The sequence below is a fragment of the Sarcophilus harrisii genome, chromosome 2, assembly GCF_902635505.1.
Source record: "Sarcophilus harrisii chromosome 2, mSarHar1.11, whole genome shotgun sequence".
Taxonomy (NCBI): Eukaryota; Metazoa; Chordata; class Mammalia; order Dasyuromorphia; family Dasyuridae; genus Sarcophilus; species Sarcophilus harrisii.
In genome coordinates this window covers 311,653,535-311,675,748 of record NC_045427.1, presented here as the reverse complement: position 1 = coordinate 311,675,748, position 22,214 = coordinate 311,653,535, and the positions used below count along the sequence as shown (strand labels likewise).

Below are 22,214 nucleotides of genomic sequence, written 5' to 3'. Positions count from 1 at the left end.
ATTTCCAATTAAGACTTGTTATATTTTCTTATAATATAATTTATAACCATATTAATTCTCTGTGAGAATTTTTATTATAGATTTTTCTCACTTTCAAATTTATTTCAATAAAATAACCTTATCAAGTTGTATCCAGAAAGAAAAACAAAGAACCTCCAACCATTAAAATAATTATTTGAATCAAAGTTTCAGATTTTGTAAAAAACAAAAACAAAATACTAAAGATAGCCCTAAATTTCTATTTCTAAGGACTGTTTCTTGGATTAAATTGGTCTTACTTGGTTTTGTGCTGTTTTGTATTACTACATGAGAAATTGTTGATGTGAGACATATGTTTCATGGAAATAAAACATTTTCTAAGGTAGAGTTTGTGACAATGGCATTAAAACCATACATACTAAGATTATTTTTCATAGTTACTATTATGGTTCAAAAGATCAGGAAATAACACTAGCTGACTAATTACTAGCTGGAAGTTTCCTCAATTTAATTTTTTTTGGTTTTTCCATTTTAAGGAATTGTCTTATCTCCTCTCATAAAATGATTGACTAGAAATTTCAAAATGTTCAAAAATTAATTAGAAATATGCAGTTTGCTGGCATGAAACAACTTAGATGATTTGAATGTGATTCTATAAAGATAGCCAGATTAAATTGGCTATTCTAGATATATTTATCACTATCATTTCCTGGTTGGTGTTGTTGTTGTTGTTGTTGTTTTCCCATGTAGACTATCCCTATCACTTTAATACTGGTTTCTTCCAGATCTTTAAGAAAAATAAATATCTACTTTAAGCTGTTCCTTTATTTTTCTTAGCATGAAGCCAGGCACTTTTTAGATGAAGAAGCAGAGATTTCAGAAGATGCAGAAACTATTTCATCTGATGAAAGTGAAAAATCAGAAAATGAACAAGATTCCTCACTACTTGGCTTCCTAAATGATGGGACTCAGCTTTCACAGGTTCTAAATGGTAAATGCCATTGTCATTGCTATTTTTCTCATTTTAAAATTCTTTTGCCTTTGTTCATGCTCTGATTTGTTTTTAGTTTGCATTAGAAGCTATGCTATACAGGCAATGATAATTATAAATAACTATATATATATATATATATATATATATATATATATATATATATATATGTACTTGATACAGGTTTATCCATTAATCAAAATTACACAACATGCAGGACAATGCCCCGATACTGAATGGCCCCCAAATCCTCTGTGGCACAGAGGGTTTTATATAACCTTTTGGCATTTAGTAAAGAATTAAAGGTTAATTATCCTAGGCATCGGTTCCCAAGGAACTCTGATGCTTCATTGGGCCTTTATCACTACCTCAAGGTAGCATCCTCTATGTTGGTCTTTCAACAAAGTGCAATTTAGGAAGGAGTCAAAAGCTAAGGAATTTTATTCCTCAGACATAGAAGCTGAAGTAGACATTACAAATATATGGCTACCACATAAGAAGTATGACGTTGCTAAAGATTTTGACATTTGGAGTCAATTTACAGACTAGTAATTCATTTGTTCTTTTCTTTACTTGACAAAGCTTAGAATTTAAGGACTTTTATTTTCTGGTTCCATCCTACCTTTACCTCATTTCAAGCATGTAAAAGACAGACTCAATTATTGTCTGGTTCTTAAATCCTTCCTGTACTTTACGTACTCTATAAATTTTCAGAGACCTCTTATTTTTGGAAAGTATTCCCTTTTTTGCGTAAATTTTGAAAAGATTCAAAATTTTTGGGATAGCTAGGTGGCACAGTGGCTAGAGCCCAGCCCTGAAGTCAGGAGGACCTGAGTTCAAATCTGGTCTCAGATACTTAACACTTCTTAGCTTTTGATTCCCAAAAGTATCATTTAAATATGCAAATTAGATGAAATCAGTCTAGTTAATAACTGTTTTATATTAAGTAAGAGAATCAATGTAAATTATATCTAACTACATTAGATCATTAGATATTAGATCAAATTTCACATATATGTATATGTTAGTTAACCCCAATTGCCTCAGCCAAAAAAAAACTTTCTTTTTTTTCCTAGAAAGTTTTGTTTATTAGGTACTGCATTCTCCCTGAATTTTTTTTTGGATCATTCTCTCACCCCAAGCTGAAATTACTCTTCTCATCTTTTATATATTTCCCTTATTGTCTTACATTCTATTTTTTATCATTTTTCTAATTATATCTTTATTGATTTTGTAAAAATGCCTTGTATATAATAAGAATATAGTAAACATATAATAAGTATGTAATAAGCATTTAATTAACCCAGATGTCACTTTATCCACATTTTAGCCTTCAAGCCTTTTTTTCCCAACTTAATAATATTTTATTTTTTTCCATTTATATGCAAAGATAGTCCTCAACATTCATTTTGGCAAGATTCTGAGAAACTTTTCTTCCTCCCTCCCTTTCCTCTTCAAGAGAGTAAGCAATCCGATATACATCACACATGCACAATCATTTAAAACACATTTCCACGTTAGTCATGTTGTGAAAAAAAAAATCAGAACAAAAGGGAAAAAAACCACAAGAAAAAAAAATGACAATAATATGCTCCAATTCATGTTCAATCTCCATAATTCTTTCTCTGAAAGTGGATGGCCTTTAAGTTTTTAAAAGATTACATTTTGAAGGTACTTTCTGGTACTTCAAAACAGGAAGTTTCCCAAGGAACACAATTTGTTTAAATTTAAATTAAATTGTAGTTAACTAAATCTTTGTAGCTGTTATTTAATGTATCTTTTAAAAATTAAATTCTCTTTTTATAGATTCTGAGATGAAAAGTGTTTATCTACAATCTGTTCGCAGTCCATTGGTAGGGAATATGTATAAAATGGTTCACAAGAAATATGATTCCATGAATATTTTCTCACAGGTATGAATTTTTTCAGTATATAAGAATTTCCTGTTAATCTGGTTGAGTGGGTTGCTGAAATGACTTTTGTAATCTCTTTTGTAATTATTTAAAATAAAATCTGGGACATTTTAGCTGTGAGAGTTAAAGGATGGAGAATTAATTAGGTAAGTGTTCATGGGCTCTTTCATTCAATTGTTATTGCCTATAGGTGATTGTGAATTTTTGTTTTGAAAATATCTCTTGCTTATAACTTCTTTATAGGGTCATATACCAAATCAAATATAGCGTTTCTCATAGGACTGCTATATTATTTCTATACTGATGTCCTTAGGACTGTGTATTTCAGCTGGAAGGCATGTTAGAGATCATTTATTTCAGCTACCTTAGTTTAAAGATTTAAGAAAGCTTAGGCCCATGGAGGCATAGTGACAAAGAATTATATTAGGTACTATGTGTCTAAGCCAGGATTAGAAAACAGATGCCTAACTCCAAATCCAGTGTGCAAGGATTGATAATAGCTCTAGTGTGATTTTCTTTCATAATGAAGAGAGTAAGATTTACTCTTTAGAAGTACATTAACACTTGGTTTTAAGCTGGTGATAGGTGACTTCTTCTAGTTTAATAGTACTTATCCAAAGCCCACTTTGCAGTTAAAGATAATCAATATTTTTGGTGTTCATCACTAATAATTTTGGAACCATGTTACTATAACTTATTATACTTAGATTTATTACCCACTTTGCAAAATAAGTAATTTTTCCTCATCTTTAGCTAACAAAGAAATGCCCATATTATAGTTGATATTTCTAGGTTACTTAAAATTTTATCTTCTAAAAAAAAAAAAGTATCATTTAAATATGCAAATTAGATTAAATCAGTCTAGGTAATAACTGTTTTATATTAAGTAAGAGAGTCAATGCAAATTATATCTAACTACATTAGATCATTAGATATTAGATCAAATTTCACATATATGTGTCTGTGTGCATGTGTGTATACATACATATAATTACATTAGTTGTCTGATAATAGTAATGCAATAAATATAACAGATGATCAGTAAATATTTGGATTACAGTAAGAAATTTAAATTTGTTACATTTCTTTTAAAATTTTTTGCCATAGATTCCTGAACAAGATGAAACTTATGTTGGAGATAGCTTCTGTGTTAGTGATGAGGAAGAACATTCTATCAATGATTCAAGTGAAGAAGTATGTGTTGATTTCAGCTTAATAAATGAAGATAGCTTTGTTGATGGAAGGAAAAAATATCATACACGTTCAGCAAAATTAAAGCGAATTAAGACACAGAAAAATTTTGCATTTAAAAAAAAGAAAGGATCCAGAATTATTATACCTGAAGATTCAAGTGAAGAAGAAGACATTGTTAAAATTAATGATCAAGCAGAATCTGATAATGTAATTGTTGGCATTTGTAGTAAAACAGAAAAACAAGATGATTGTTTCCAAAAATCACTACTTTTTGGGTCTTTGAAGAGAGATGAAGTACTTGCTGAACCGAATGTTGTTAATAATTCAATCAAGGAGGGACAAAAGAGACCACTTAATATCAAGTGCTCAGTTTCTAATGCTCTAGACACAAAACCCCAATGTAATTATAAAATTAGAACTTTATCAAATGCTGATTCTCCAAAAGACTGCACAAATTTTGCAGCCCAGCCCAAGGTATGAACCAATGAAAAACTATCATGTTCTCACAAATTTTCGCATGTTTTTGTTATATATCACAAGAATGAAAATTAATACAGTTCTTCAAACATGCATGTAGATCTTGCAAGTATTTTATTGAATTGTAGTAATTAATGTGATATGTTTAGCTTTGTGTTCCAAGAATACTCCTTGTGAACATTATTTCTAATTCATTTGGTTACCCTTCTCCATTTTGTGAGGCACTCCATCCCAGTTCTCCTAAACTTAGAGTAATTTTATATAATTTATATAATATATTTAATTTATCATTACATTTTATATAGGGAAGAGGGTCCACCTTTGTATAAAAGAAAGAAAGAGTAAGAAAAAGAATCGAATTTATGATTACAGTGATCTGTCCCTATTCCTTTGCCCATTTTTTCTTTACCCAATGCCAATCCCCAATCCTTTCTGTCTTTTAAATTATCGTTCCCTAAAGTTGAATCATATTTTACTTATGAAAGTTCCGTACTTCTTTTCTCCCTCTTTAACAACTCTTCTCACCTTCCCTCTAATCTGTTTCTTAATTACCTGATTCCTTGTTGAATTTTTTCTATGCCAGTTTTAGTGGTTTTGAGAAGAATAAGATCATGAGATACTTGGCCCCTCAAATTCTTTCTCAAATTTTTGTAATGCTTTTATATATATATTCTTTATACTAAATAAGTACCTTTTCCCCTTCTCCCTTAATTCTTCGCTAGTATATTCCTTTTTTACTCCCTTTTATTTTTTAAAATCAACTAAACAGAACAAAATATAAACTCAGGTTCTGTGTTTGTCTTATTTAAATCCCCTGTTCACCCCTGAAGATGTATCATTTAGCCCTTTGAGTTGTTTAAATGTATTTACCTTTCCACATCTGAAAATATATTATGGACTTTTTATTCCTGTAAAGGGGTAGGCTGAGGGGTGTCTTTTATCTCTTCTTTGAAACTATGTTTGTTCTTTGTAATTTTGCTATTTTCAAATTTTTTCCCCTCAGCTTAATAATGATATGGAAGATGTTAATTCAGAACCTTTAGTGTTGCATGATTCCAGTTCAATTGAAAATTTGGTTCTGACACCTCCTTCACTTGGACTTCCAGAGAAAAGGCAAAGAAATTGTATTCTTGTGGATAGCCGGGAAATCGCCTCTGGTTCAGAAGTAATTTCCTCTTTGAGAACCATTCATGGATTAGAAGTGGAAGTTTGTCCACTCAATGGCTGTGATTACATTGTTAGCAACCGAATGGCTGTGGAAAGAAAATCTCAATCAGAGATGATAAACAATATGAATAGATGTAAACTTATTGAGAAGATTCAGTATTTACAAAATATATTTGAAAGAATATGTGTGATTGTGGAAAAAGACAGAGAAAAAACAGGTTTGTATTTAAATGTTTTTCTATGCTTCTTAGGTCTAAAAAAAAAGCCAAAACTATTTTTTTGTCTTCAAAATATAGCCAGTTTGAGGCAGCTACTTGGTGCAGTGGATAAAGCACAGTCTTGGAATCAGGAGGATGAATTCAAATCTGGCCTCAAACACACTGTGTAAACTTGGGCAAGTCATTTAATACCAGTTGTCTCCTGCCCCTCCCTCCAAATGTAGGTGCACACACAAAAATACACACACATGTATGTATGTATGTATGTGTGTGTGTGTTGTATGTGTATATATCAAATCCTCAAGTTAATAACATCAGACTTATAGTTATTATTCTTTTTTTTTTTCCTGAGGCAATTAGGGTTGAGTGAATTGCCCAGGATCACACAGCTAGAAAGTGTTAAGTGTCTGAGGCCATATTTGAACTCAGGTCCTCCTGAATTCAGGTGCTCTATCCACTGTGCCATCTAGCTGCCCCCATCAGACTTATAGTTAACTTCATATATATATCTGCAGCTAGTGGCTCCTCATGTCTCCCTTTTCATACTTCTTATGTGTTAGAGATGTCGAGATGATGTTTATGCATGTATATGAGGTGATGGTACAGTTAGGCTGAGAATGGAATGTACTTCTTTAGGATTGAGGCTGATGTTTTCATTGTATCAATATTCATTTATGTTCCTACTAAATTGCATTATTTCAGTGCTGTTTAATAATAACAAAAACATTTATAGCAGCTCTTTTTGTGGTGATAAAGAATTGGAAGTTGAGGAGATGTCCATCAATTGGAGAATGGCTGAACACGTTGTAGTATATGGTGGTTGTTTTTTTCCATAAAGATCATGTTGTGAAAGAAAACATAGATGGTCTCCCCAAAAAACAAAACCAAAAACACCCAATAAAATTCAAGAAAAAAAGGTTTAAAAAGTATGCTTCAATTTATATTCAGACATAATTAGTTTCTTCTCTGGGAATGGATAGCATTTTTCATCATAAGTCCTTCAGAGTTGTCTTGGATCATTGCATTTCTAAGGATAGTCAAGTCATTCATAGCTGATCATCTTAAAATAATGCTGTTACATATATTGGACTACTTATTCATTTAGGGGAGGGAGTGGGGAAAGGGGGGGGGGGGGAATTGGAACACAAGGTTTTGCAAGGGTTAATGTCAAAGAATTATCCATGCATATTTTTTGAAAAATAAAAAGATTTAATTAAAAACAACAACAACAAAATTGCTGTTACTTTATACTTAGTTCATTTTACTTCATATGAGCTCATGGAAGCCTTTCTCGCATTTTTTGAGAACATCCTGCTCATCATTTATAGAACAATAGCATTCCATCATAATCACATAGCACAATTTGTTCAGCCATTCCCCAATTGATGGGCACCCTCTCAATTTCGAGTTATTTGTCTCTAGAACAGAACTGTCATAAATATTTTTGTACATGTAGACCCTTTTCCTTGGTTTCTTTTTTTCCCCCTTTCCTTTTGGAATACAGACCTAGTGGTGGTATTGCTAGGTCAAAGGGTATGCATGGCTTTATAATCCTTTATAGTTTAAAGCCTTTGGGTACTTTCCCAAATTGCTCTGTAGAATCCTTCAATCACTTCACAATTCCATCAACAGTGCATTAATGGCTCATTTTCCCCATATTCCTTCCAACATTTGTCATTTTCCTTTTCTGTCCTATTAATCTAATAAGTATGAGGTAGTATATCAGAATTATTTTAATTTGCATTTATCCAAACAATAGAACATTTTTTCACATGATTTTGATTGCTTTATCTGAAAACTCCTTATCTTTTGATTGTTTATCAATTGGGGAATGGCTCTTGTTTTTATAAATTTGACTCAGTTCCCTATGTTTGAGAATTGAGAACTTTAATAGAGAAATCTACTAAAAAATATTTTTGCAGTTACTATTGCTAACTGTATTTCCCCTAGTTATTTTGTTTCTTCCATCTTTCACCTTGTCCCCTTTCAAAATTGTTTTACTTCTGACTACTCCCTACCCTAGTCTTCCTCTCTTCTTTCGCCTTCCTTCCTTCTTGTATCCCCTTCGTCTTCTACTTTCCTTTTTTTTTAATTAAAGGTTTTTATTTACAAAACATACGCATGGGTAATTTTTCAAATTGATCCTTGCAAAGCCTTTTGTTCCAAATTATCCCCTCCTTCCTCCCCTAGATGGCAGGTAGTCCAATACATGTTAAATTTGTTAAAATATATATTAAATCCAATATACATACATATTTATACAGTTATCTTGCTTCACAAGAAAAATTGGATCAAGAAGGAAGAAAAAAAAAAACTGGGAAAGAAACAAAATGCAAGCAAGCAGCAATAGAAAGAGCCAGAATGCTATGTTGTTGTCCACATTCAGTTTCCACGGTTCTCTCTCTGGGTGTAGATGGCTCTCTTCATCACTGAACAGTTGAAATTGGTTTGAATCTTCTCATTATTGAAGAGAGCCATGTCCATCAGAATTGATCATCATATAATCTTGTTGCCATGTATAATGATCTCCTGGTTCTGCTCATTTCACTTAGCATCAGTTCATGTAAGTCTCTCCAGGCCTTTCTGAAATCATCCTGCTGGTCATTTCTTATAGAACAGTAATATTCCATAACATTCATATACCATAATTTATTTAGCCATTCTCCAATCAATGGGCATCCACTCAGTTTCCAATTTCTTGCCACCGCAAAAAGAGCTGCCAGATATTTTTGTACGTGTGGGTCCCTTTCTCTCCTTTAAGATCTCTTTGGGATATAAGCTCAGTAGAAACACTGCTGGGTTAAAGGGTATGCACAGTTTGATAACTTTTTGCCTCTTCTATTTTTCTGCAGGGAAAGGTATCAGATAAACTTCCATATCCAATTGACCGTATGTTATTCCCTCTGAGCCAATTCTGATGAGAATAAGAGTTGCTCACTCTCTCTTCCTTCCTTCCCTTTCCCTCCACTATAAAAGCTTTTTCTTTCCTCTTTTATGGCAGATAGTTTACATAATTTTACCTCTCCCTTTCCCTTTCTCCCAATACATTTCTCTCTCACCCTTCAATTTTATTTTTTTAGATAATATCTCTTCATTTTCAGCTCATATCTATGCTCCTCCTCCCTCTTTCTCTCTCTCTGTGTATGTATATATATATATAGATAGATAGATAGATAGACAGACAGACAGACATACACATACACTCCTAACTGCCCTAATGAGAAAATTCTTATGAGTTACAAGTATTATCTTATGTAGTATGTGATTGTAATGAAATATTATTGTTTTATAAGAAATGGTGAGCAAGATAATTTTCAGAAAAACCTGGAAAGACTGACATGCACTAACACAAATTGGAGTGAGTAGAACCAAGAGAACATCATACACAGTAGCATAATTTTATATGATGATCAGCTATGAATGACATAGCTGTTTTCAGCAATACAATTATCCAAGACAATTTCATACACTTCCAGAGAAAAGACTGATAGCATCTGAATAAAGATTCCTTCCCTCCTTCTTCTTCTCTCCTTTCCTTCCTTCCTTCCTTCCTTCCACAAAATGACTATTATGCAATTATGCTTTACATGATTACACATGTATAACTATTATATATGAGGTAGCACATGTATATCTAATATATGCCATCTCAGCGAAAGAGGGATAGAATTTGGAACTCAGAACATAAAAAATTGCTAAAAAATTGTTTTTTTACATGTGATACAGGAAAAAAATAATTAAATATATATGATTATAAATATTATCTCATTTTATCTTCAGTGACCCTAGAACATAGGTGCTATTATTGTCCCTATTTTACAGATGAAGAAATTGAGGCATACAGGCTAAATGATTTCCCTGGATCACACAACTAGTAAGTATCTGAGATTTTGACCTCAGATCTTCCTGATTCCATCCTTGTTTCACCTAACTGCTAGAGTTTCCTATAATGGTGATCCTGAATTAATTCCCCAAGTTCCCAGTTTTTTGTATAGGAGAAAATGAACCAAAATTGCTAAATTGCTATTAAAACTCTCTATGATTTGACAACGTCTATTCAGAACTTTTAGATCTTCCTGATAGTTGTGCCTTCTAGCTACCATACAGACATATATGTTCATAATATCTGCCAACTTGAAAGGTAGGCAAAACTTTTCTCCAATTTTTCTTTTGGTTTGGTTATTTTTGGATGGAGAGTATTTTATTTTTATTGAAGCTTTTTATTATTATGAACATTTCTGAATATATTCCTCCTTACTCCACCAGACTGCCCTATGTAACAAAGATTAAAAAAGAAAAAAAAAAACACTGAATGATCATTCATATCAGACAGTATATGCAATGTTCCTACCCATAATTCCCTATCAATGCTATATGGAGAAAAAGGTGCACTTCTTTTCTTTTTTTTTTTTTTTTTTTTTTGGTTGGGGGAGGGGGAGAACAACCTTGGTCACTAAGTATTCAGTTTTGTTTTATTGGTTTTTTTTTTTTACATTGTAATAACTATATATTCTCTTCCTGGTTCTACACACTTCATTCTGTATCAGTTCATGCAATTCTTACAATATAGTTCTATACTCCTTATGTTGTATTTTAGAATAGACTAATGCATTATTTTTATGTGCCAGAGTTGTTTAGCTGTTCCCTAGGCACCTATTTTGCTTCCACATTGTTACTGCCACAAAAAGAACTGCTTTGGATATTTTTGGTGTACACTTGCATCTGCATTTGCCTAATATTTTACTTCTAGAAATCTCTTCTTTAGGTCATCTAACTCTACTGTAATAAATTTTAGCTCTAGTGTTTTGTCTGCCTTCTCTGACAAGAATTAAGTAATATAATTTCTTGTTCTCCAGGAAATTTTTTTTCCCACTTAACTTTATCTCTTAATCACTTTTTTTATCCTCGTGCTGAGGGAGCTATGTTAACCACCTCATCTAGTAAGATAGAGGCATGGGTTTAGGACTTTTCATTTGTTTTCTTCTGAAAGATTTATTTTATTGGTGTAGGTCAAGGCTTAAACTTTTTGACTCTGAAAGTCAGGGTCATATAAGTATGTAAAGTAGATATATAAATCAAACTTTTACAGATAATAAATCATAAATAAATATATTTTAAAATAACTTTAGCATATATTTAATTTTGCCATTTATTAAAGATGAAAGCAAATTTGCATACTAATGAGACGGATTTCTTTTTAAATTTTTTACATGAAGAATTAAATGTTGGTGGAATATTTGATATCTTTTACTGTTGAAAAAATTTTCACAACTCCCACATTCAGTTACATAATCCCATTTGGGGTTGCAACTCACAGTTTTAGAAGCTTTGGCATAGTTAGTGCCTGATGAAGAAATCCTGTCTAGAGAGATTAGTGAAGAAAGAAAATTTTCAAAGTTCCCAGCTTTCTTTCTCTGACTTGGTACATTCAATAGGCAGATTCACCTGAGTAAGTCTTTCTGATATCCTTAAATCTAATCTCCTTGATACCTTTGAACTTTGTTTAGAGGGAGGAAGAGACAAAGGATTTCTTTATTTTTAAAAATTTCTCATTTTGAACTTGACAAACATTTCACTGCCAAAGAACAAAAACATTTAAATGTTTTATTTATCCTTTTTTTGGTATTTACAAATAAAATCTTTCTTTGTACAAGTATAGACATGAGAAACACATGCACACATTTGTGTTGTCTAAAAAGCTATGCCTCATTTTACATCTCTCTTCTGTCATCCATATGTTAGAAGTTTCAAGTAAGATTTTTTTTTTTTTTTTTTTTTTTTGAATCTTGATTGGTTGTTGTATTGGTCAGGATTCCTAAGGTTTTCATAGTTCTTTTGTAATTGTAGAAATTTTGGTTCTGCACATTTTACTCCATATCAATTTATACAATTTCCTTGAAGTTTTTCTGAATTGTTGTCATTTTTATTATAATTTTTGCAGCCATTTTCAATTGATGGATACCTACTATGCCTCTTCTTTCTTTGCCACAAAGAAAAGTGCTATTATAGAGATTTTTGTGCATATGAATCATTTGTCATGTCTCTCTTGCTTGCACATTTTTGGAGGATTTATGCATATGATAGCATTGGTATTACTGAGTTAATTAATTTTGAGCATACTTCCAAATTGCTTTCTAGGACAACTATGACAAATACAGCTTTAAATGCTTTAAAAGGCTTGTCATTTGAAATCCCTTTCAATAATTTTTGTTTTCCTTATTCATTTTAGCTAATCTTATAGGAGGGAGCTCCTCAGAATTGTTTTAATTTAAATTTCTATTATTAGAAGTGAATTGGAAAACTTTTATTTTGTTGGTAATAGTGTACTTTCTTTTGAGAAGTGCCCCCCTTTTATTCTTTAGTCATTTTTCTAGTAGGATATGGCTCTTTTTTATTTTTTTTAAACAGGATTTTTAATTTTTTTCCCATTATATATAAAGATAATTTTTAACATTCATTTTTTATAAAATTTTGAGTTCCAAATTTTCTTCCTTCCTCCTTTTTCTCCCCCTTCCCTAAAATAGTAAGCAATTTGATATAGATCATTTTTGTGTAGTCAAGTGAAATGTATTGTATACAAAGTAATAGCACTGTTCTGGGATGATTAGTTGTAAATGACTTTGCTATTCTCAGCAGTACAATGATCCATGACTACTCTGAAGAACTTATGGTGAAAAATCCTATCTATACCCAGAGAAGGAACTGATTGTGTCTGGATACAGATTGAAGCATTCTTTTTCTATCTCTCTCTTTTTTTAAAACTCTATTTATCCTGAGGATTTTTATGTTCATTAGAATGGGAGATGTTTTCTTTCACAACATGACTTTTATGGAAATGTTTTGCATGATTTCATATGCGGTTTCTTAATTGTATGTGGGGATAAAAGAGAATCTAGAACTCAAAAAATTTAAAAGCAAATGGAAAAATGTTGTTTTAAATATAACTGGGAAGAAATATTTAAAAATGAATAAAATATAGAAAGGAAAAAAGTATACATGTACTATCATGTAAAACATGTACATCATAGTCATGTTATGAAAGAAGAAACAGTTTGATTTGCAAAAGGAAAAGAAAATCAAGAAATAAATAAAGAAAATGAAAATAGTATGCCTCAGTCTTCACTGAGATTCGATCAGTTCTATTTCTGTATGTGAATAACATTTTCCATCATGAGTCTTTTGGAATTCTCATTGATTGTTGTATTGCTTAGAAGAGCTAAGTCATCATAATTAATCATCAAATAGTGTCACAGGTAATAGTATTCTATTACATTCATGTATCACGACTTGTTCAGACATTCCCCAATTGATGGGCAGCCCTTCGCTTTCCAATTCTTTGCTCCCATAGAAGGAGCTGTTCTAAATATTTCTGTATAAATATGTACTTTCCTTTTTTTTTTTTTTTTTTTTAATCACCTCTTTGGTTAACTGGCAGTAGTATTATTGGATCAAAGGGTATGGGCCTTTATAGCATAATTCCCTTTGAGCCCTTTGAGCATAATTCCAAATTATTCTTCAGAATAGTTGGATCAGTTCACAACTCTCCCAACAATGCATTTGTTTTTTCTAATTTTCTCACATTCTCACTAACATTTATTATTTTCCTTTTCTGTCATATTCCAGTCTGATAAATGTGAAGCAGTACCTCAGAGTTTCTTTAATTTTCATTTCTCTAATTAATAGTGTTCTATATATTTCTGTCTCCTTGCTAGAATTCTTTTTAAAATTTCATTAGTGAAACTGATCTGTAGTTTTCTTTCTCTGTTTTGTTTTTTTCTGGTTTAAGTGCCAGCCCCATATTTGTGTCATAAAAGAGATTTAGTAGGATGACTTCTTTGCCTATTTTCCCAAGTAGTTCATATAGTATTGAAATTAATTGTTCTTTAAATGTTTGGCAGAATTCAATTGTAAATTCATCTGACCCTGGAATTTTTTTTCTTAGGGAGTTCATTGATGATTTGTTCAATTTCTTTTTCTAACATGTGGTTCTTTAAATATTGTATTTCTTCTTCTGTTAATCTGAGCAATTTAAATATTTTTGTAAATATCCATTTTACTTACCTTGTCAGATTTAAATATCTGCAAAGTTAGTTTTCAACATACATCTTTGTAAAACCTTGCGTTCCAAAATTTTCTTCCTCTCATCCACCGCCTCCCCAAAACAGCAAGCAATCCAATATAAGTTAAACTTGTGTAATTCTTCTAAACATATTTCCATACTTGTCAGGCATGCAAGAAAAATCAGTTCAAAAGGTGAAAGAAAAAAAAAAGTAAACATACAAACAACAAAAAATAGGTGAAAATACTGTGCTTTGATCCACATTCAATCTTCACAGTTCACTCTCTGGATGTAGATGGCTCTTTCCATATAAGTCTATTAGAAATATAACCCTTATTCTTAAAATTTTATATATATATCTTGGATTTCAGACCTTTGCCAGAGATCTTTGCTGTGAAGATTTGTTGTCCTCAAATAAGTGTTTTCATTCTATTTTTAAACTTACTGATTCTGTTTATTTAAGAATTTCAATTTTATATACTCTATAGTATCCATTTTATTTTCTGTGATTCTACCTATCTTTTTTTGATCAAGAACTCTTTCACTACTCATTATTGCTCCTTTAATATATCTATGCCATATATTCATTTGAAACACATTCTATTAATATAGTATGAAATATTGGTTTAAACCACTTTTTAACATTTTTATGCTATAGACCCTTTGGCAGTTTTGTGAAGTTTATGGACCTCTTCTCAGAATAACATTTTAAAGTGCATAAAATAAAATATATAAGATTATCCAGGAAACCAATTATATTAAAATACAGTTTTAAAAATTTATAGGAAGTCAAGAACTGCTTACCTAAACCTAATTTTTGACGGGTGCTTTCCAGTTTTTCTGTCACTTAAAATTTTTTTATATTTTTTCCAAATTATATGTAAAAACAACTTTTAGAATTTTTTAAAGATTTTTGAGTTCCAAATTCTCTCTTTCCATCTCTCTTCTTTCCCCCTCCTTGAGATGATAAGCAATTGTATATAGGTTATGTGTAATCATGTATAACTTGTAATCATGAAAAACATATATCCATATTAGTCATATTGTGAAAAAATTAGATCCCCTCAAAAAAATTAATAAGTAAAAAATAGTATGCTCTGATCTCCCATGAGATTCTTATCAATTCATTCTCTGGAAGTAGATAGCATTTTTTTCATCGTGAGTCATTTGGAATTGTCTTAGTATTGCCAAGAATAGCTAAGCCATTCATAATTCATCTTCATACAGTATGTATACAATGTTCTCATTCTGTTAACTTAACTTAGTATCATTTCATGTAAGTCCAGGTTTTTCATATTTCTTATCGTATAATAGTATCCATTACATTCATATACCACAGTTTGTTTAGACATTCCCTAATTGATTGGTATCCCCTCATTGTCCAATTGTTTGCCACAACAAAAGGAGATGTTATGAATATTTTTGTACAAATAGGTCCTTTTCCCTTTTTTAATTGCTGGGATATAGACCAATAGTGCTATTCCTGAATCAAAGGATAGCCCTTTGGCCAAATTCCAAATTGTCCTTCAGAATAGTTAGATTAGTTCACAACACCAGCAATATAATAATAATATCCAAATTTTTGCATACCCTTTCCGACATCTGTCATTTTCATTTTCTGTCATATTAATCAAACTGAGAAGTATAAAGTAGTTTTGTCTTGTTTTAATTTGCATTTTTTCTAATCAATTATCAGCAGTTTTTTCATATGGTTACCAGTAGTTTTAATTTCTTTTAATACTGCCTGTTCATATCTTTTGATATCTCTTTATCAATTGAGGAATGACTTGTATTGTCATCTATTTGACTCAATTACCTACATATTTGAGAAACGAGACCTTTATCAGAGAAACTTTCTGTAAAAATTATTTCTTTCATGCTTTTTTATATCATATAATTTACCCCATCCTGCCTCTCCCTTCCTTTTTTTTCTAGCAAGTACTCCCTTTTCCTCACTCCTTAGTTTTATATTTTTTGAAATCTTCCCATTATATTCGTCACATCTGTGCCTTCCATGTTTGTACTGCTTCTAACTGCCCTCATAATAATAATGAAATGACAAATATCATGTTCCTGTGGGAATATAAACAGTTTAGCCTTTTCAAATCCTAAATCCCTTATGATTTCTCTTTCATAGAGAAATGTGGGAACTGAATATGGATCACAATAGTGTTTTCACCTTTTTTGTTGCTGTCTGCTTCCTTTTTTTTCTTTCTCATTTTTTTTCTTTTTTGATCCAAATTTTCTTGTGCAGCATGGTAGGTGTTGAGGAAAATTGTATGTGTTTAACCTGTATTGCATGCTGTGTAGGAGAGGGGAAATTAGGAGGACGAAGAGAGAAAAATTTGGAACACAGGGTTTTGCAGGAGTCATTGTTGAAGACTGTCTTTGCATGTGTTTTAAAAATAAAAAGCTATTATTAAATTTTTTTTAAAAGATAGTGAAAAAAAAGATTTCTCTTTCATGTTTATATTTTTATGCTTCTGTTGAGTCTAGTATGTGAAAGTCACATTTTCATTTCAGCTCTGGTCTTTTCATCAGAAATGCTTGAAAATCCTTTATTTTCCTAACCTATTTTCTTGATTTTTAACTTTTTAAAATTAAGCTCTGCCCCTTGGATGGAATGAATATTGTCTTAAATTTCAGGTTGTTGTCAGTCCTCAGGTATTTCAATTCTTCTAAAGTGGTATGATCTGAGGAGAAGTTTGGTGGTCACTGTTCTCCTGACCTATGCTCTCGTTTGTGAGTGATCACAAGCACTCTTTTCCACCCTGGAAATGTGAACAAGGTCTTTTCTCCCTGCTATTAGTCCTTTTTGTCTTAAGACTGTAATGCAGACCTGTATATGACTAATGCAACAGAATCTGTACCCAGTGCCAGAAACAGATTGTACTCTCTTTTGATTACTTGTCTGACCCTCTTATTGCCTGTGGGCTGAGAGCAAAGGAGCAGCTGATAAACCGCCTATCCCCAAAGCCAGCTGCTCACTTGATGGGATGTGACTTGTGTTGCACTGAACTTCACTCTCACCCTAGTGAGACAGAGCTTCACCGCCAACTTTCTAAGTCTTCTTTTACTGGAAAATTGTTTTACCCTCATCTTTTGTTGGCTTTCTTACTCCAAAGTTTGTTTTGAGGCATTATTATAAAGTTGTTGGAGGGGAATTTTGGAGAGCTCTGGTGAGTCCTTGCCTTTATTCTGTTATCTTGGTTCTGACCCTCTTTTCAACTTCTTGTAAATTTCTTGCCTTTTTAAAAAATTCAGTGTTCTATCTTACTATCTTTTTCCTTTTTTGTTATCTTTAAACTAGAAGTGGAATTTCTCTAAAACTTCCTGTGGTTCTCAAATTGCTTTAAATGCTGAAGCTTAAATTAGTATTCTATTAATAATTTTAATCATGTTAATTGTGTATTGCTTTTATTTTATTATTAATTTTTTAATATTTGTTTTTATAAATTAGGCGCTGCTTTGAAAGTGTTTCAAAGGACCAAGAGTTATGATAGCCTTTTATCTGCCTTAATTGGTGCTGGAATTCGAATTCTTTTCAGCTCCTGCCAGAAAGAAACTGCCGAATTGATTAAAGAATTGGCTTTAGTAGAACAGAGAAAGAATGCTGGTATTCATGTTCCCATAGCTGTGAAAGATAACAAACGTGATATGTTCCAGTTCTATCTAAGTATTCCCAATATAAGCTATGTAACAGCTCTAAATATGTGTCACCATTTTTCATCCTTGAAAAAGATGACTAACAGGTATGTTTTCTATCTTACTTTGACTTTTTATTGTTCAGTGATTATTTAAAGCATTCTCTAAATAATTATTATTTAAGATAAAAATTTCAGATATCTCTAACTGTAATATTTTTATTACTTCATAACAGAAATTATAGCGATTGAAATAGCTTAGCAGTCACTGTGATTTGTAGAAAGGACACTAAGCTAGGAATGGGAAGACCTCTTCCAGTTTTAGTTCTAGCAGTACCACTACCTTTGAGATCACTATTTCTCTATTGTATCATTTTGTAAAAGTAAAAGATTTGGATTAGATAATCAAGCTTCCTTCCAGCTCAAAAGTTCAATGATTCTAAATTGTTAGTACTTACTAGTGTTAAGGGTGAAAATAAAGGTAAATTGAGAGACAGTGGTCTGAGCATGATCAATTTATAGTTACCTAATAAGTTGGTTCAATAAAGTTTTTCTCAGTTATCAAATACTACAATGTAGGTCTTTTCCATTTCTAACTCATTTTCCAGATAAGGAACTGTGGCAAACAGGATCACACAGTTAATAAGTGTTTGAGATAGGGCTTACTTGTCTTCATATAGTTTTGGAAAGTACAAGAGAATAAAGAACTCAGTTGGGTAGTTGGGAAAAACAATGCAATTGGTTACAAGACTGGCAGTGTCATGGGAATGAGGACAATATGATTGATTACATCAAGAAAAGATGGGGGTGGAGTTTTTTGTCTAAGATCCCTTTGGGGCTAGTAAACACTCCTTTCTATCATAGAGCAATACATGATTGATTTATGAGATAGATATATCCCATATATAGATATGTGTAGATAGATAGATAGAAAGATAGACAGACAGACAGATAGATAACATGAAATCACCAAATGTCTTGGTATTTTCTCAGAAGCTGAAGGTGTGGTAGTTAAGTTTTCTTCCATTAATTATAACTTTAACTCAGAGGGAAAGATAAATTCCTCAGCTCAGCTTTAAGCAGATATAGACCCAATCATAAAAATCAATGCAACATAAAATAAATAATATTGTCAAATCAATGTAGTAGAAGTTTATACAGTAGAAACTGAACGTACTATTAATTTTTACTGGAAAAACAATAAAGCTCTAAGAAAATAACTTTGATTAGTCAATCTGGAAATTTGTTCTGGGATTATAAGGAACAGAGATATAGTCATAGCCATCTTTATTCTAAATAATGAAATTAATAGCACCTCATCCAACAGAACAACAGTAATATATACATTAAAAAAAAAATCTAACGAAACTTGGAGCAGTATGCTAAATTATTGATTAGATAGGTGGCTCTGGAATCAGGAACTAGATTTAGGTCCCAGCAGAACAAGTACAGATTTGTATTGGTTAGAGCAAGTTTTCTCACTGATAAAAAGAAAAACATGATATTTTGTCTTGTTGCCATTTCCTTGACTTCTAGTCTTGTTCTTATTCTTAGAAACAAAGTCATATATAACCTCAATACAGAAAATCAAACAAACCCAGATTCAGAGGCGAGACAAACGAAGTGCTTTGGACCAGTAAATTTTTATGATGAGAGATGATGAGAGTAAACATTTCTTTCACTTACTAGAGGTTCAAGATAAACAAATTATTCTGCTTTTATGAGCACATTAGTTATATAAGCATCAGGAGCACATTTAAGTTGATACTATTTCTTTGGGACTAATAGCACTACTTTCTCAACTCACTAATCACATATAGATATTGCTGTTAATCAAGGCTCTCCCTCTTCACAGAATGAGAAAGAGACAGAGCCTGATTGAATTAAAAGAGACCATTTAAAGTGCTGAAATGAATTTATTTAGATTTTATTTTAGAGAGACACACTCTCTCCTTTTTTCTTAACACATCAAATGTATAAAATATTTAGGACAGTGACCTCCAAAGTGAGATGTATAGGATGATTCTTGGTGGTAGAAGAATAAAATATTGCTAGTATTTTTAAAACAATAAAAAATATATTAATTTTTAATATTACTTAGTACATAAGCAGCAGCATAGTGAAGTGACTAGAGAACTGACCTTGCAGTCAGAAAGGTTTGAGTTCAACCTTCTGACAGCACTTTTCTGATTTTATGAGCCAAGTTAGTATAAAAGAACAATAAGAAAATAAGAGCTGATAATTTTACTCTTTTTCTATATTGTTAGGTAAAAACAATATTATCATGAAATCTGACAAGAATTTGACCAAAAGCATTCAAAATTAACAAGAATATTACTTTAAATACAAATTTATGTGCATTTTTGTTAATGAAGAATTTTGTCCTAAGTATATATACTATGTTTTAAGATACTAGCTAATGGTTATATAACGCCTTCATGACTAGCAAGACAATTAAAAATTAAGCTTTTTGGGGGGGTCTAACATGATGACTTGTAATGTCTAATATCTTCAAATTAAAACAAAATTTTATAATCTGTTTTTTAAAATCTCAATGTAGAAATTCAGTGTGTTTTCAGTCCATTTGCTAAAAATGTAAAAATGCGACAACTAATGTACTATCAGGGAAGATGAAACTAGACTATCCAAATTTCAGCAAAAAACCTCTGAATAAATTAGTGGATCAGATTTCAAAATGGATGTTATAATTTAGTAAGTACAATCAGGCAAAACTTAATCCATTTGGATCTACTTATTTTTGTGACCTATCTTTTTTAGCTATGATAGCCATTAAAACCAAGTTTTGAAATAAGCTGAACTGAACTAAAGCCATATCTTTGAATCTCTTTATCACAAAACATTAAATCAAGATTCTTTTAAAAGTGATATATATTCAATCATATTACCCCCACTAAAAAGAATTAGTTTTTATTTTTAAAACATTGCTTATTTAATTTATATATTATTTTTAGAATTTTTTGGTTTGTTTTATAATTTTAAAATGTTATAGTATTATAAAATTTACAATTAAGTATATTAGAACACAATTTCTTTAAAAAATTTTGTGACTTTATCATTTCTGGTAGAGGAGATAAGTATATTAAATACTGTCCCCCAAAAAGTCCTTTTGTAAACATTGCTTTTTTGTATAATTTATTTTTCAGCTCAATTGAAGAAATCTCTCTGAATGCACGAGTATGTCATCAGAAAGCTGAGGAAATCTTTCATTATATTCACTATATCTTTGATATACAGATGTTACCAGATATCATTAAAAATGGCAGACTGAAATAAGATATATCATACCAAACAACTTAGGATGGAATCATCAAATACACAAAAAGAAAAAGAATTCCTACAAACAAATATGCTTACATAATAATTGTTATTTTCCATTTTATGGAATGAATTGTATAAATAAGAAAATATTTCTCTTTTAAGCTAAGTATATGTATATATGTTATCCCTGGGTATTTTTTTTTAAGCACTCATAAGCACTTAATTTGCCTAAACTATTAAAAGTTAGGAATTTTTTGTGAGGTAAGAAGAATGAAGTACAGGTTGCTCTAGTATGTAGGAACAAGAGAATTATAATAAAGGTTCTCCAAAAATGAAAGGTTATCACTATCAGCTATTATCATGAATGAGTAATTGTTCCCCCAATTCCTATACCCTTGCCAGGGATAATTATAATTGTAAAATTCAACAATTTGACAACTAACTGAAGATTTTTGTAAATAATGTAAAATAAACTTACTGAAAAAGTTCTCAACCCACTTAATTAAAACCAAATTTCCACTTTTTTGTTGTTGTTCTGTTGATACTTTTTAAAAATCATTAGGCCTTTTTGTAATGATTTTCTCCTGCCTCCTTCTTAAAACAAGACTACATAGATATACAGAATAATAGCAATTTAAAGTTGCCTGCCAAAGTGATATCCCTAAATCAAAGATCTGACCACGTTACTCTTATATTCGGTAAACACAAGTAGCTTCCTATTTCTTGTAGCATTAAATACAAACTCCTTTATGTGGCATTGAAAATCCTTTTCAACCTGGCTCCAGTTTACTTATCCAGACTGATTACATGTTGTTCCCATTTCCCAAAACCTTTCCCCTTTCTTCTGTAACCAAATGATAAAACTATCAACATTGAATAGTTGGGAGATAATGAATTCCTGGTAGCACTGGTAGCAATGTTCCCAGAACAGCAGTGACTTCTGGTAGTATCTATAATGGGAGTTGAGATACACAATGAGGACAAATTAACATAGTGAAGAAAGGTAGCTTCAGCATGGCAAGAGCACTGACCCTTAGAGCTCAGCAGACATCCTAAAGAGAACTTCATGAGGACTCAATGAAAGAAAAGGATTTTCAGTAACCAGGATCAGTGAACTTACCCTTCAAATTTAAGCTCATTCTTCTCAGAGACCTTATATGTCCAAGAGGAGAATGCAAATCTGGTTTTTTTCAGAGGATGTTTCTGAAACAAATATACTTGCAATTTATTAATATCTTTCCAAAACCTAAATTAATCTGGAAGCTAAATGATGCCATGGATAGTCACTTTACT

At 31.4% G+C, this 22,214-nt stretch overlaps 1 protein-coding gene across 1 annotated transcript in view; it reads left to right on the top strand.

The window, feature by feature from the left end:
* FANCM (FA complementation group M) overlaps positions 1–21,240 on the top strand; it is an 82,692-nt gene extending 61,452 nt beyond the window's left edge. The window contains exons 18-23 of the mRNA XM_031952612.1: positions 817–970; positions 2,777–2,883; positions 3,991–4,551; positions 5,558–5,939; positions 17,459–17,750; positions 20,807–21,240. Coding sequence (XP_031808472.1) covers positions 817–970; positions 2,777–2,883; positions 3,991–4,551; positions 5,558–5,939; positions 17,459–17,750; positions 20,807–20,936 — 1,626 coding nt within the window. The 3' untranslated portion in view covers positions 20,937–21,240. The remainder of the gene's footprint in view (positions 1–816; positions 971–2,776; positions 2,884–3,990; positions 4,552–5,557; positions 5,940–17,458; positions 17,751–20,806) is intronic.
* The last annotated feature ends 974 nt before the right edge of the window (positions 21,241–22,214 follow it).